Raw genomic sequence first — 17,500 nt, 5'->3', positions numbered from 1 at the left:
TAATTTATGCTGCCGAAAATCCCTAGAAATACTACGTGAGAATGAAGAGCTTAACAAATTCTGTGATGTAATTAATTTCTGTTGCCATAATTTTTGTAAATCTTTTTCATGTCAGCTCAGAACGACCCAGATAAGCCTTAGTGTTTATATTTTTTCTTTCATCCCTTCTTGCTCTTTGTTTCCTCTTTTGCTTCTGTTTTATTCTTGTCTACATAGCTTCGCTACCATTACGACCTCTCTTCATTCGAACTGTATCTTGAAATATGTTATACTTAAGCTCTGCTTCCAGACCCGAACGAACTCTTGTTTATCTCCCTCTCACACACCTTTTCCCCTTCTTTCCTTTACCTCTGTTTAGTAGTTCGCCATCATAGTCTTTACTCTACTACTACATTTCTATACGGGACACTTATACTAGACGTCGCAGCTACTATATCAAACTGCTGATCCTTATAATCTGACAGGTTTTATCTATATTTTTGTTTACTTTACCCATCTTTCTCATCATTCAACTTTATAACACCTGTTTAGAGAAAGTGGATATATCGCACCGACTAACTGACATTCTCACCAGTCCTATCTTATCTTTTTTCCCATTGTTTCTTTGCTTTCTCTCTCTCTTTCTTCATTATCCCTTGGTCACTTGATATATCTTCCCTCCTCTAAAACCTATCCGCTTATAGCTACACTTTCGGTTGCCTTATTAATACACTCTTCATATCTTCTTGTACATCCAGCCTACCTACTTCTCACTACAACCACTCTATTATCTCTTTCTTTCTGTTTAATTTATTGAGCATATTTTTTTAATAAACTTTTGTCTTATGAATTCGCCATTAGCCTTTTGATGAATATGAATTGGCCTCAAGGAAATACTCAACTATAAAGATTCGCGCTAACCGATATTATTGTTGCTTTTATATTTATGAATAATATTTCCTCAATATTAAATCTGTCTCATTATATACATTATTATATCAACCATTCTCTGATCATATGATAAGGTGCAAAGACAAGACCTAAATGTAAATTGCAAATACAATTCTCATATAAATACATTTCATACACCTGTAATTGTATGTTCATCATTATATATAAGACAAATAGGAAGGTTTACGAAAATTAACAAAAGACGAAGGCAGGTGAAGTACAAACAAATAATGTATTAGTATGGCGCTCAGGAATAGAAATAAAACAAGTCTTTTACGTTTCGAGCCTAATGTTCTTCGACAGAAAGATACACAGAAAAGAAACAAGGAGAGAAAAAATTGCGTGTAGGGGCTAGCGATCCAACATGGCGTTCCTATTTCAGAAGTCAGAGATCGGAGGTCAAACGTTAGAGGTCAGACGTTAGACACTAGAGGGATAGTAGGGGAGATAACAGGGTCAAGTGACCTCGCTCCAACCTGAAGGTGCGTGTGTGCATAAGAGAGTATGTATGTGCATATGGAAGAGGGCTGGTGGTTTGGACGTGTGTATGTATGATGTGATGTGTAATGTCGTATGGTGTAGTGTAGTGTGGTGTGGGGGAGAGAAGAGAGAGGAGGGAGAGGAGGGGGAAGGGGAGATGTGGGGGAGAGCGGAGGAGGAGGAGGGAGAGGAGAAGGAAGGAGAGGGGGAGAAGAAGAGAAGGTGGAGGGGAGGAGAAAGAAGGAGAGGAGGAGAAGGATGGGGAAGGGGAGGAGAAGGGAGGGGTGAAGGAGAGGAAGAGGAGGGGAAAGGAGGGGAAAGGAGGGGAGAGGAGAGGAGGATGAGGGGAAGAGAAGGGGAGTGAGGGAGTAGAGAGAAAGAGAGAGGGGGAAGAAGAAAAAAGAAAGAAGAAGAGGGAAGAAGGGAAAGGAAGGAAGAGGAGGGAAAGAGAGTAGGGGTGAAAAGATGAAGGACTGAAGAGAAGTAGGAGTCAGGGGGTGGGTTAGATGAAAAGGGGGGAGAGTTGAGACCAAATGGCGTAAAAGAGCGAAGAGCGAAGATTAATCCCTGTTCACGGCGCAAACGCAAGGACAATCAAAACACAGACAGGTGTTCCAAGGAGTGACCGGTGGAGCGGAAATGGCATGAGACCGGTGTATCGTTGGCAAGGCGGATGTCTCGGAGGTGTTCCGCGAACCGGTCAGCCAAGCGGTGTCCCGTTTGTCCGATGTACAGGGAATGGCAGAGAGAGCAGGAGATGCAATAGATGATATTGCTGGAGGTGCAGGTGAAGGAGTAGAGGATGCGATAGGGTCGGTGATGGGTGTCAGTGAGGAGGGTGGTGTTGGAGAGGTAAGGGCAAGTGCGGCAACGTGGGCGGGAGCAGGGGAACGAGCCAGGTTGGGCGGTAGGGTCAGGGAAGAAGCTGTGGACAAGAGGTCTCGTAGGTTATGGGCTCGTTTGAAAAAGGGGAGGGGTCGGTTAGGGAAGAGGTGTGAAGTGGACGGGTCAGACTGGAGATGCCGGAAAGCTCTAAGAATGGTGCGTTGGAGAGATAGGGTGGTGGGGTGGTAAGTGAGGGGAAAAGGGAGGCGGGAGACTGCAGGGCGGGTTCGGGGGGAGAGAGCAGATGCACGGTCTACGGAACGTGCTCTGGCAAGGGCGGTGTGGATAGTGGTGAGGAATATCCACGTAGGATGAAGTGGCGAGCCATGAGTTGAGACTGAGTCTCAAAGTCATGGTCGTCACTACAGAGCCTACGTAGACAGAGGAATTGGGAATAGGGGATGGACAGCTTAGTGTGTTTGGGGTGGGAGGAAGAGAAGTTTAGGTATGAGTGTGAGTCTGCGTGTTTGTAGTGAATGGAGGTGGTAAGAGTGGAGTGATGAATGCTGACCGAAATGTCGAGGAAGGCGACAGAGGTTTAGGAGATAGTGGAGGTGAAGTGGAGGGCAGGATGGAAGGATTTAACGAAAGAGAGGAAGGAATCTAGATGTTCACGGGAGAGTGAGGTGGCACCGATAATGTCGTCAATGTAATGACCGTATAGTTCGGGAGTGGGACCAGTGAAATTACAGAATATTTGGGCCTCAACGTAGCCAACGAACAGGTTCGCATAGTTGGGGCCCATTCGCGTTCCCATGGCCACTCCCGAGTACTATTGGTAGAACTCACCCGCGAACGAGAAACAGTTAAGAGAAAGGACAAGTTCGGCCAGACGAATGAGTGTGGAGGTGTCGGGTTCAGGGCTGGGGCGGAGGTCGAGAAAGTTTTGAAGTGCCCGCAGTCCTTCGTGGTGAGAGATGACGGTATAGAGGCTCTGGATGTCCATAGTAAAAAGGATTTTGGAGGAGCCGGGAGGAAAGGAGAAAGATTTGAAAAACCGGAGAGCATGGTTGGTATCGTGGATGTGGGAGGGAAGAGACGCCACTAGGGGGGGGGGACAGGACACGGTCGAGGTATTTTTAGATGAGCTCCGTGGGGCAGTTACAGGAGGAGACGATGGGGCGGCCAGGGTTGTTGGGTTTGTGGATTTTGGGGAGGAAGTAAATGGTGGGGGTGCGTGGGGTTAGCTGACTTTTTCCCAATCATAAATATAAAGTGGAAAATAACAATATTTAAATGTATACTTACTACATCCCATTACGTCAATCTTTAGGTCTAATTTCATTGCGGTCTGTGGAACAATTTTCAGTTTTGTGGTTCGTATCGGAGGTTTTAGATAAATTTTACCAGGTGAGTTTTTCAACTGAAATAAAAATCCAGATGATCTCGATTAATTTATAACGCAAGGATTCCTCTGCACTAGACCTGAAATGTATCAGCAATCTCAACCAATCAATATACTGTTTCATAAGTCAATAAATACATATACATATATGCATTTGTGTTTATCCCCGAAAGGCTCTCAATAACAACACAACTAACATTTTATATAATAAAGGTAAAATAATTACTTCATTAAAACAAAATAACAACCCCTGTAATATAAAACCCCCAAACAAAGCACCAATACATAAAATCATTATTGATATAACAACACACAAATCATCATCTTTTATATTTTCATGCAACATAAATAGATATACGTATAGAATATAACATAGAGGGTATCAGTGTGTAAATCCTTCAAAAAAGGCGAAAACCGCTCCTATGGATAGAACATAATAGAAGTGTAAAGGGGTAAAGACCCCCTTCGGTCATGAATGACCATGGAATTGCACCTAGAAAGTTACCCTCCTAGACACAAGTCCGGGCAAGGTTGTTTATGGAAGACCAGCAGTCGCCCATGCATACCAGCCTCCCTCTCCACACCACCAGTGTTATCCAAGGGAAAGACAAAGGTCGATACAGCTTGGCACCAGTGACATTGCAACTCATTTCTACAGCTGAGTGAACTGGAGCAACGTGAAATAAAGTGCCTTGCTCAAGAACACAACACGCAGCCCGGTCCGGGATTCGAGCTCACAACCTCACGATCGTAAGCTCGACGCTCTAACCACTGAGCCATGCGCCTTCACATAGAAGTGTACGACTACGTAATAGGTATCATGTAGTATAATATCTAAAGATGAATAAGATAAAACGATTCCAGTTAGGCCACTAGTAGTAAATAGAAAAATAAATCCTAATGATCATAATCAAGTTTTGAAATCTCCATCCCACGGAGAAGGTCCGTTTAAAGGCGCAAGGCCTGAAATTTGGTGGGAGGGACTAATCGATTACATCCACTGGTACTTAATTTGTAGACACCGAAAGGAGGAAAAGCAAAGTCGTGCCAACGATTCTGCCAGCAATAATAATAATAATAATTATAACAATAATAATAAAAATAAAATAATAATAATAATAAGATAATAATAATAATAGTAGTAGTAGTAGTAGTAGTAGTAATAATAATAATAATAATAATAATAATAATAATAATAATAATAATAATAATAATATAATAATAATTTTTAAATGGGCTGGACGTGACAGCGGCCGGACATGTTCTTCGCTGCTCTGACCTTCCAGCAGCTGAAGACACAGAAACACTAATACAACCCATCAGGATAACTGAAAAATAACTCCCAAAGACTTGAATATCTACAATATCCTGTGAATATTTTGAATTTCCCTCAAAATAAGTTAAGAAACTTACATACATATCTACAGTTTTCGAACATAAACGATCGACTTTAAAACCTTTAATAACTACAACTTCGTGAATACCTATCCTTTCCTTTCTCCTTGAGTATTCGGAAATGTAAACATCCTCTTTATTGCAAGAACACTACAGTTTTCTCTGTTCGGACAGACAAAAGATCATCTCCAGTAAATTTTAAAACCTTAAATCTACAATTCTCTGTAAAAATTTTACTATCCTTTTCTTTCCGTTCCTCTCTCCCTAAGTATTCGAAAATGTAAATATCCTTGCAAAAACACCACAGTCTTCTCTGAACGGACATACAAACAAACATCTCACCAAAAAATTTAGAAACTTTAGTATCTCCAATTTAGTGTGAACATTTTATCTTTCCTTTTTCCCTGACTACCCGAATATGTAAACGTGCCTTTTATTGTAACAACACAATTAAATGCACGGAAAAGCCCCCCTCCTACCCCAAAAATTAAGGAGGTAAGCACCTGCCAATATATATACTGTACAACTACAAAACTGTAAACCACAGCAAAAGACGGGTCTTGGAAAGTAGCAGCAAAGATAACGATGAAAATACAGTTCTTACTAATAAAAAGTAATCTCATAGCACAAGAAAGGAGTAATAGTAGTTTACTTGATGTCAGACATATAGATGATCTAAAAGAAGACAATACAACTAATGGTGAAATTACAGATGAACAAAATGCAATCTACGACAGAATAAAGTTAAGACTACAGGAGAACGATAGCGACATTATTTGCAACCTTAAAGTGGTTGACCGGTAGAAGCTGAACCAAGACGCGAAAAATGTCAATGATATTTTGAAACACATCAGAACAAACAACATCACAGAAACAAATAACTTGATCAAGGCAGCAAGCATTGTTGTAGCAGAAAATGTGGGTGTCGAAGTAAAAAACAAAAAAAAATACAATGGGAATGACAAAAAAAAAAAAAGACCCATGGTGGAAAAGAAGAATACAGGCAAAGTTAGATATGCTCTCGAAAGAAATTTCTGTGTTAGACCGAAAGGGGAAAGGGAAGCTTAAAAGCGAACAAAAATACAGGGCACTGAAAAGGAAGTATAATATTGAAAGAAAGGGCCTGAAAGTAGTAATGGAGGAACTGAAGCAGCACTCGTTGCAAAGAAAGATGGCAAGATACGACCAGAGAATGAAGGGATACCAGCAGAATAGGTTACTTAGAGTAAAAGAGTAAAAGGGTGTATATATATCTTTATATATATAAAACTGAGAATGTGTGTCTGTCTGTCTGTGTGTTTCCCTAAAACTTGAGAACTACACAACCAATTTCATTCAAATTTTACACATGCCTTACTTAGGGTCCATGTAGTTTCATGGGCAAAAAAAGTTCAACTTCTTGCCTAGAGCGAGCCCATAGCAATATCATATCTTCTCCACTATTTCAGTATCACGTGTTAAAAACGAAACAAAAACATTTCTCTATTTTATGCCAGATACTTTGACTTTAACAATAAAAAATAATAATAACAATTGAATTATATGTAATAAGTAATAATTAAAATCAAACTAAAGTATAATATAATCGTAACATAAAAAAATAAAAATTGCATCAATGACTTGAACTTGAATAAGTGGTTTCAGATGAATGGAAATAAATTAAAAATAAAATTAGCGTGCAGAAATGGAATAGTCCAGATGGATAATAAAAAATTAAATTAAAGAAAAGACTATTGACTATAAAGTATACAATGTAGAGAAAAAAGATTTGAATACATGGAGGAAAACTCCTTTGAAAAGTGTCTTGGTGCGACTATGAAAGACATCTAATCAGAGGCGGTAAATTTGCCACAATAGAAGCAAGGTTCGAGTCAACGGAGCGTGCAAGGGAGTACTCGACTCGAACTTGCAAAGTGGAAATATTTTATTTTTATCTTTATATCTGGGACGTAGGACGTCCCGGAAAAAAATTTTTAATGCCCCCCCTTCCCCCGAAGTAGAGGTAGGCTGGATTGTAGCCACACTTCTATACAAGAGGGAGGACAAGATACAATTGATCGAAATTACAAGAGACGGGCTTACAATTCCAGTCTGTTATATATTTTGAGTATTGTTATCACTAGCGATATCAAGATATAACTTTGTATTTTGTATTTTATGTGTAGATGTATATATATAGATGTACATGTAATATGTGCACATATATATACACATATATATATATGCACTAGCACTATGACCCAGCAACGACGGATCTTTATATATATATATTATATATATATATATATATATATATATACACACATGTATAACTGTATATATAGCTGGAGAGGTATATTCAATTCTTCCAGTGCCTTCGGATTTAATATTGTGAAGTCCCATGCTGAAGAGGAAAATGTTTGGGTAAAGTATAAATTCTACATTCTTTATACCGATCTAATTCCGAAACGCGTACATGGGTAATCAAATATCGATTGATTTTCGTTATTTTTCCTCTCTGCCTGCGTGGATTGTTTTCGAGTACTTTGTTTTTGTCCGGGAGTCTCTTTTTAAATAAGGTTCTTTGGCTGCTATTTCTAAAATTTGGTATGTGATAAAGCAAATCTTTGCTGAACCCTAATTATAATATATATATATTATATATATATATATTATATATATATATATATACAGAGAGAGAGAGAGAGAGAGAGAGAGAGAGAGAGTGAGAGGAAGTGAGAGATGTATACACACACATGTATGGTGTTTACAATTGCATTAACATAGTTTATTTCCACGTTGAACATCTTCCCTTTGTTCATTTTTTTCTTATTTAAATATTGAGCTATATTTCGATGAGATGAAATACATTTTTTATTCTGTCGGTAAAATATTGAGAAATGTACATAAAAACATCAAAGAGTTTACCGAAATTCAAATAAGGTTATTTACCGAAGCTATGGCGTTGCTGGATTCAGTGTATGCTTTCCATATCTCTCCCATTTTGTAGAGAATCTTCAACCGAGTCAGACTGCTTTCAGTAATCAATCCAGTGACATCAATCATTCTTTGTAAATCGATAACTAACTCTTCGTTTTCAGTGGCTGGAGACCAACCGGATGATGAGGGACTCAGAACAGCAGATGCTGCCGAACCAGAGCTCGCTTTGAATTGTTCGGCTTTTACATTAAGCTGATCTTCACAAACACCTGGTACTGTTAAAAAAAAAAAAAAAAAAAATAATAATGGTTTCAAATTTTGGCACAAAACCAGCAATTTTAAAGGAGTGTTCAACCGGTACTTATTTTATCGACCGCAAAATATATGGATGAATGGTAAGTTAACCTCGGTGGAATTTGAACTTAGAACGTAGAGACAGATGGCATGACACGAAGCATACAAGGGCCAGAATATATTTAGAACAAAACGTAGACATAGGAACAGAATGGATTTATGTACTCGTGTAAACAACAAACAGTAACGATTAAGAAAATTCCCCAACCCCGACCGAAAAGGGCACCATAGACAGGTTGCACCCCTCTCCCATCTTTTCTTTCCATCGTACAGGTGCACTCAATCAGGCCATCCTTGCTCATTTACCCAACAGATTTACTGGCTGGTTGCAGCATCTCCTCTACGTTCACCTTTTTTAAATGAAACTTTAAAAAAATAATAATTGATAAGAGCTTGGCCAAAAGAGGAAAGCATCTCTCTTCAGTCCTTTCAGTCTTGTCCACCGCACAACCATTTACGCTACTACTACCAGGTTGAGGAAAATTGCCTGTTCTTCGTGGCCAAAGGAAGGCAACGGCTGCTCTTCACGATGGAGTTCGCTGATAACCGAATTCGTTCTGCACGCAATAGTAGATGTTCAACATAACTTTATAACTCAGCATTGCTCAGGCACCGTATGAGGGTGTGCAGAACAGTTTCGTCGCTCTTACTTATCCCTAAATCACTACAAAACGCTATGGTAGAAGTTCCACTGGTCGGATTGCCTGACTCGTAGAGGGTTGTGAGTGCTTGACGACACTCTAGGTGCCAGACACCCCGACTTAGTCTACGCATGACCTAGGATTTCAGCTCTTGTCAAAGAGACAAACTATAGAAAAGCGAGTTTTACAAAGTGAAGGTTAGTGCCATCTGGCAAATTTATAATGTCCAAGAGTGCTTCTGGACTTTCTTGATCCATATGCACCCACAGCACCATGCCTACCCCGACCAGTTCTGCTTCTGCAATTTCTTTTTTAAAGGTAAAAGTGGAATGCCTCCTTATCTTCTCCTCTGTAGAAAATCTCACCTCTACATTGCCATATCGCTTGCAATATATGTTTTCGCATGCCATACTGGTCGTAAATACTTTTCAATTTGTTGCTGTGTCGCCCATTCTAGTCTACGAATTTGTATCCCTATTGTTTTGCATATTATTTTCTTTCTGTGTGTGTCTTCTACAATGTTTTCAGGGGTGTTAAGCGTAAGCACTCTTCGTTTTCTTTCTAACACGCGTCTTGCATTTTTAAACTCATCTATTGGCAGCTTTATATCTGCTTGTGTTTGACGCACTGCTGTTGCGAAACCGTTAATGCTTACTTTATGATATTTGTCGTTTTCAGCTATTGTGTTGGCGTTGATGGTGGTAATACTAGAGGCGGTGGTTAAATTTTGACTTATGTTTGTAGAATGTCCTTTTTCTTTCTCCTGTTTTTTTCTTGTTCGTTGTTGTTGCTTTAGTCGGCGTTGTGATGGCGGCGGCGATACTGGTAGTGTTTTTTTAACGTTTCTTTTATATTTTTTTGTCGGTGTTGGTGATGCTGTTGCTGTTGTCTGCGGTTACTACCCTTTCAATGATTTGACGGCGGAAGACAGTTTCGTCTTTAAAACTACTTCCCACCATCTTTTCTTCTTCTTTTGGCGAGGAAGACTCCACCAAATTTAGTTTTAAATAGATATTCCAAAAGCAAGGTAATTCTTTTCAAAATTCCGTCCCTTAGGGCAGATAACAATATCTTTTGCTCAGATCCATATGAACTGCTCAAAATATGACACACGATACAACAAAAACGGAAACAAAAGAAATTTATAACAATGAAAATAGATGAATAACTCACAGAATGTTCGCGACACATCTAGTCCTAGAGATAAACAACAACAACAACAATCCTTTCTGCTAAAAGCACAAGGCCTGAAATTTTAGCGGAGAGGACGAGTCGATTTTATTGACCCCAGTGTTTCACTGGTACTTAATTTATCGACCCCAAAAGGGTGAAGGGCAAAGTCCACCTCGGCAGAATTTGAACTCAGAACGTAACGACGGACGTATTTCGTCCCGCGTGCTAACAATTCTTATTTCTTTATTGCCCACAAGGGGCTAAACGTAGAGGGGACAAACAAGGACAGACAAAGGGATTAAGTTGATTACATCGACCCCAGTGCGTAACTGGTACTTAATTTATCGACCCCGAAAGGATAAAAGGCAAAGTCGACCTCGGCGGGATTTGAACTCAGAACGTAAAGACAGACGAAATACGCTAAGCATTTTGCCCCGCGTGCTAACAATTCTGCCAGTTCGTTGCCTTTCACAGCAACAACAATTATTATTATTTCTACGCTAGGCACAAGGCCTTGAAAATTATTGGGGAAGGGGAAAGTCGATTACATCGACCCCAGTGCGTAACTGGTACTTATTCATCGAACCCGAACGGTTGAAAGGCAAGCCGACCTCAACGGAATTTGAACTCAAAACGTAGTGGAGGACGAATACTATTCTTTATTACCCACAAGGGGTAAACACAGAAGGGACAACAGGACAGACATAGGTATTAAGTCGAATACATCGACCCCAGTGCGTAACTGGTACCTAATTTATCGACCCCGAAAGGATGAAAGGCAAAGTCGACCCCGGCGGAATTTGAACTCAGAACGTAACGCAGACGAAATGCCGTTAAGCATTTCGCTCGGCGTACTAACGATTCTGCCAGTTCACTGCCTTAACACCAACAACAATAAATAATAATAATCATTTCTAATATAGACACAAGGTCTGGAATTCGGAGGAGGGGGACTAGTCGATTATATCGACTCCAGTACTCAACTAGTATATATTTTATCGACAACGAAAGGCAAAGTCGACCTCGGTTAAAGCTGAACTCAGGACGTGCACATAGACGAAATGTTGCTAAGCATATTGCCCCGCGTGCTAACGATTCTACCAGCTCGCCGCCTTTCACAACAACAACAGCAACAACAATAATCATATCTCTTTTAGATACAAAAGTCCGTACATATAATGCAAAGCATACCAGAAGACATATTATGAAACAAGTAACGATTTACATATATAATAAATGAGATTGAAGTAAAGCGCAATACAATACGAGGTCTGATCAATAAGTATCCGGGCTGTGGCCATAGTAACGAATCTAAAGTATGCAGAGTGAAGCCGCTAAGCAAAGATTGATCTTGAACTCTGTTGTGCATGCGCAGTAAGTTTTAACTTGTTAGCTCACTTCCGCTGTTTACTGCAGTGCTTGGAAGGAAGGTGTGTAGCGTGTGATCGTAGCATTGACCATGACAGAGAATGTTCTCATGGCAATACCTGCTCAGAGGCCTACGCAAAGTCGCAGAAAGTGTATGGAGAGGAGTGTATGAGCCGCACACAAGTGTACAAGTGATTCAGACGTTTCCAAGATGGCCGAGAAAATGTCGATATTGACGAACGTTCTGGGAGGCCCACAACCAGAAGAACCGAGAAAAACATCGTATATGTGCGTGCAGCTGTGAGAGGAAATCGGTGAATCACCATCCGCGAGTTATCAGAGGATGTGCAGATTAGTTACGGTTCAGGTTCAGTTGAATACATTATCACTGAAAATTTGGGTATGCCAAGTTTATGCAGAAACTGCTTACAGTTGACCAAAAAGACACTCGGTTTTGAGTTGCAAAAAATCTCCTTGATTGTGTCGAGGTCGATGAAAACTTTTTGAAAACCTGTGAGCAGGTAGTGCCAAGCTTTTGGCAAAATTTGATGCAGATTCTGCACTCAACTTTGTCATTGTCAATGCGACGATCACACGCTAAACACCTTCCTTCCAAGCACTGCTGTAAATAACGGAAGAGAGAGTGAACATTAAAACTTAGTGCACCTGCACAGCAGAACTCAAGGTCAATATGTGACAAGCGGCTTCACTCTGTGTGCTTTAGCTTCGTTACTATAGCAACAGTCGTGATACTTATTGATCAGACTACGTATATCAAAACAGAAATCTAGTAAAAAAATATCAAATAAGGACAACAAAAAGAGAATGAAAAGTTGTCACCTATGGACGTTCAGGTATCTTCATATTTCTGACCAACTTCTGCTCTGATTACCTTCTTCAAATAGGAACGTTCTTAATTACTTTTGAGAAGTTCTAGCTTTAGCCAAGACCCGAAAATTTGTTCATCCTTAGTGGAGTGCTCCCTTAGTCCCCGACAGATGATTGGTATGGTTTTCGGTAACAGTTTATTATTTTTGAGGTCGATGTATTCGATTCCTATCTCCTATTCGATATTTGCAGTATATATTTATTTTCTCTTAGGCTATGTAGGCATTAGGATATTAATTCAGACAATCGCGAGTTTCGTGCACTCAAGACCTTCAGACAGCAATTGGTGGATGGGGGTTAAGGGTTGGGGGGATGCGGTATCCTTTTTGGTTCTTTGTCTGAATTCGTACTTATTTTTTGTTGTTGCTTTCTGAATTTTTACTGCTTCCGATGGCTTCTCACTTTCCTCTAGTCTTCATGTGATTCTCAAACGCCGCATCACGATGAGATAGCGCAGATGACCAATACTGTGTCGGAGGCGGAAAGGGAATACGGTTCTCGCTTTGGGGGCGGGGGCAATGGGTATCATACAATTTCAGTGGTCTTTGCTTTTTTCTGGATACTCTCTGAGACACCATAATTTTTAAATGGATCCTCTGTCGATTTCGGCAGTGAGTATACAGTTATTCGATCAACTAATTGAATAATCTACTCTTTGGATTAACGTTAGATGTGGATAAATACTTCACAGATATGCATATCATTATCGTAATTCTCTAAGAGAATCAGCTTCAAACAGCATGTGACGAGACTGTGTCTTTGGATTTAAGGGACACTAACCGAACAGTTTCCGAACAGTTTCCGTCTACGTAGTTTACGTAACAAAGTTAGGGTTTTCTCGAGATACTTGTCCAAGATTTCATGCTCTAGGAATAATCAGAGACTACACAATTGCAAAGTGAACTTTTTATCATTATGGCGCATCTTTCTTTCAACAATTCTTGATGTAGTTGTTTTGAAATGCAAATGAAGATGCAAATGGCAGTCTTATAGAAATATACAAAATCAAGAAAAAATATGTCAAGACAAACCTCTGTCTGCACCAGTAATAAGGGAGTAGGTTAAATCTTAAAAAACTCTTGTCCAGAATAGAAAATATAAGCAAAAAAACCCAGATAAAACGAGAAACAAAGCAAAAAACAAAAGCAATTTTCCATTGGAAAATCCGTAAAAAAATCATTTTGTAAGCTCCACGATAAAGCAACGACAATAACAACGATATCAGATTTAGGTAGAAAGGCAGCAATTTTTTGGGGAAAGGGAAAATCAGTTAAATTGATCCCAGTATTTTACTGACAATTATCGACCTCGGAGGGATGTAAGGAAAATATGAATCCGACAGCATTTGAACCCAGAACGAAAAGAAGTAGAGGAAATAATTCGTTCAACTATAGGCACAAGGCCTGGAATTTGTGGTAAGGAGCTAAGTCAATTACATCGACCTCAGTGCTCAACTGGTATTTATTTCATCGACCCCGAAAGGGTGAAAGGCAAAGTCAACCTCGGCGGAATTTGAACTGAGAATGTAAACATGGGCGAAATACTGCTAAATATTGTACCCGGCGTGCTAACGATTCTGCCACCTCGCCGCCTTAGAGGAAATAATGCTAAGCATTTCCCGATGGTCTAACAATTCTGTCAGCTCCTCAGTTTAAATGCTTCTAATTTAAGCACATAGCTGCCAGTTTTGAGGAATCGACTGGCAACTTATTTTATCGACCCCGAAAGGGTGAAAGGCAATAGCTGAACATATAGCGTCGCCAAAAATGCTTTGTAGTATTGCAGTATTTCTTCTGGCACTTTCGTTCGCAGATCAAATTCTGCCGCCGTTAAACTTGCTTTTCATTACTCTGTAACAGTCAAGTATTGGCGTCAATTGCATCGACTAACATTGAAAATTGTTGACCTTGTGTCTCTATTAGAAAACATCGTATTGAAGGGTCTTGACGTGTTTCCACATATATCTTATTTAAGAAGGTGCGTGGCTTTATGGCTAGGGCATTTGGTTCACGATCGTAAAAGCGAGAGTTCGATTACCAGCGGTGCATTTTATTTCTCCATGCTCCAGTCCACTCTACTGTCAAAAGTGTGTAGTACTTGTATTTCAAAGGACCGGCTTTGTAACATTCTGTGTCCTCTGAATCTGAGAACTACGTTTATTGTCTATGGAGATTTAGTCTATGGAGATTTAGTCACTTGCTTGCTAACTTCACAAGCAGGCTGTTCCGTTGATCGGATCACCTATCGTCGTAAAGGACAGATATCCAGGCCAAGCTTGTTTAAAGTAGTATTCGAAGATGAAAAAAAAAAAATTATTGGATGAGATTAGGTGGGAGAAAATACTCTACAGCAGCAAATATATACACTGATAAGTGCATCAGTTCCTTCAGGCATCAACAAAAAAGAAAGAAAAGTGATACGGAATTTCGGTTGTCAAAACGTAGGGTTTGAAAGCAAATAAATCACATAGCAAAACATCAGTTTACTGCAACAAAATACAGAAAAGAGAACAAATAAACATTGTGTATATATTATGAATATAGAACTCTCAATAAAATACATAAAAAAAGCGGATAAAAAAGGAAAAACAGTAGTACTCAAGGGAATTGTTAGGCCATAAAGGAAAAAAATATCTTTAATATTGGTTCAAATATTTGGCATGATGGTAAGCAATTTCATGAAACGATATGAATAAATTCATGCGTTCAATATTACGAGGTCGATAAAAAAGATACCAAATGTGCAACGATAGTTATTTTATTGATGTCAGTCATAGCAGGAGAACACACGTTCCCTCCAGGAAAAACATAATTTATTTCACGGCCAGTTTTCAAAGCCGATGGAACAATCTCATCATATTTCAGATCAGTCATTGTGTTACACAGCTCATGCGCCGAACTTATGGTAGGAACTGTGCAGAAGGAAAGCAGGAAATAAAAAAAGAAAAGAAAATGCATATCCACAGAAAATTAATAGCTGCCATTCAATGAATAATGACAATAAAGTGATTTGAAAGATTTCACAATATATCCAAAAGATAATCATTGTCTTGACTCGTGAAAGCCAGTGGGAAAGACAGGGGGATGGTATTACTAAAGAATCGAAGTTAATTCAAATTTCACGAACCTGCTGTCGTAGATGGAACAGTTGTTGTTGTGGGAGAAGGTGTGGTAGTAGGGGAGACTGATACTTTTGTTGTTGGTACCTTGGATGTAGAAACAACAGTGGTAGGTTTAGTTGTGGCTGCTGTAGTTGTGGCTGTTGTAGTTGTCGTGGCTGCCGTAGTTGTTTTCGCAGTTGTCGTCGCAGTTGACTGTGTTGTCGTTGCTGCTGTTGTTGGCCTTTGCTTCTTGCATTCCCATATCTTGACCTCAGCTGACATAGCTAGTTGAGGGTTTGTTCGATGAAACGTAATCGTCAGCGACTTCACTTCGACGTCAGCCTTAATTTCATAGATTTCATTTGCAGGAAACATCTAAATACGAATTTGACGTAATCATAAGAATAGTGATCATTGAATAAACAGGGTTGTGTGAAGCGTGAATGGAATATTTGCTACTGACTAATGGAGTGGTGATATGGGAGGAAATGCCAATATACTTTGCGTCTATCATAATATGAGGCTTCCTTTTAAAAGACATACCTGGAAAATCTATAGGACATTTAAAGGTGCTTCTAAACTAAGCAGTGTTACTTTTGGAATATGACGATGCATGACAAAGTTATGTGAATGTCAAAAGTGTCCGATAGAATTGTGCGTAAGTAGAAAAGTGTTATATGCGCTCTGCTTAGAAGAGTGGATTAAACTTGAAAATATAACACTTTGATAGAGAGTGTTATCAGCGTATATGCGAATAGAAGTGATCTTACTTACTCCAGGTTCCAATTTGGACTTTGGCGACACACAACGGTAGGGCTGAAAGCTTGGACGTTTGTTAATGACGTGATTTGCACTTTCCGGATATCGCGAGTGTGTGTAAAAGTAAACGTGATGCTTGGCGAGCTGTCAGTCTTAGCAGGAGTCCACACCTCACCACCAGGACGCACATCCGTCGCTTGACTGCCAGTTTTCAAAGACGATGGAACAATCTCGTCATCCGTTAGATCGGTCATTGTGTCAACCAGCTGACATGGTACCGAAGTTGTCGTAGGAACTGTGTAGAAGGAAAGCAGGAAATAGACAAATGCATACCAACAGAATCAATTAATACGTGTGTTTTCAATGAATAATAACAGTTCAGTGATATGAAAGATCTCACCATATTTCCAGCAGATAATCGTTGATTTATGCGGGAAAGGCAGTGGAGAGGTTTGTTAGAGAACCGAACGATAACACAAAATTTCACATACCTGTAGTTGGTGGCGTTGTCGTAGATGCCACAGGGGTTGTTGTGGGAGAGGATGTGTGTAGTGAGGCTGATACTGTTGTTGGTGGCTTCGATGTAGAAACAACAGTGGTAGGTTTAGTTGTGGCTGCTGTAGTTGTTGTGGCTGCCGTAGTTGTTGTGGCTGCCGTAGTTGTCGTTGGAACTGTGTGGAATGAAAGAAGGAAATTGATAAATATATATCAACTGAATTATCAACAGGTGTCATTGAATGTATACTGACAGGTAAGTGATTTGGAAGATTTCACGATATATCCAGAAGAAAATCATTGTCATAACGCGTGAAAGCCTGTGGGAAAGGCAGCGGGATGGTATTACTAGAGAATGGAAGTTAATTCAAATTTCACATACCTGCTGTCGTAGATGGAACAGTTGTTGTTGTGGGAGAAGGTGTGGTAGTAGGGGAGACTGATACTTTTGTTGTTGGTACCTTGGATGTAGAAACAACAGTGGTAGGTTTAGTTGTGGCTGCTGTAGTTGTGGCTGTTGTAGTTGTCGTGGCTGCCGTAGTTGTTTTCGCAGTTGTCGTCGCAGTTGACTGTGTTGTCGTTGCTGCTGTTGTTGGCTTTTGCTTCTTGCATTCCCATATCTTGACCTCAGCTGACATAGCTAGTTGAGGGTTTGTTCGATGAAACGTAATCGTCAGCGACTTCACTTCGACGTCAGCCTTAATTTCATAGATTTCATTTGCAGGAAACATCTAAATACGAATTTGACGTAATCATAAGAATAGTGAT

At 39.8% G+C, this 17,500-nt stretch overlaps 1 protein-coding gene across 1 annotated transcript in view; it reads right to left on the bottom strand.

Moving 5' to 3' along the window:
* The window catches only part of LOC115215420 (mucin-5AC-like), a 52,556-nt gene that overhangs the window by 18,280 nt on the left and 16,776 nt on the right, over positions 1-17,500 (bottom strand). The window contains exons 8-12 of the mRNA XM_036505958.1: positions 17,115-17,178; positions 16,850-16,908; positions 15,505-15,667; positions 7,967-8,229; positions 3,544-3,658 (exon numbers count right to left, since the gene is read on the bottom strand). Of these exons, the coding sequence (XP_036361851.1) occupies positions 3,544-3,658; positions 7,967-8,229; positions 15,505-15,667; positions 16,850-16,908; positions 17,115-17,178 (664 nt within the window). The remainder of the gene's footprint in view (positions 1-3,543; positions 3,659-7,966; positions 8,230-15,504; positions 15,668-16,849; positions 16,909-17,114; positions 17,179-17,500) is intronic.

The sequence above is a fragment of the Octopus sinensis genome, linkage group LG9 (genome assembly GCF_006345805.1).
Source record: "Octopus sinensis linkage group LG9, ASM634580v1, whole genome shotgun sequence".
Lineage (NCBI taxonomy): Eukaryota > Metazoa > Mollusca > Cephalopoda > Octopoda > Octopodidae > Octopus > Octopus sinensis.
The sequence above is the reverse complement of the archived record's forward strand: the minus strand, read 5'-3'. Positions and strand labels throughout refer to the sequence as shown.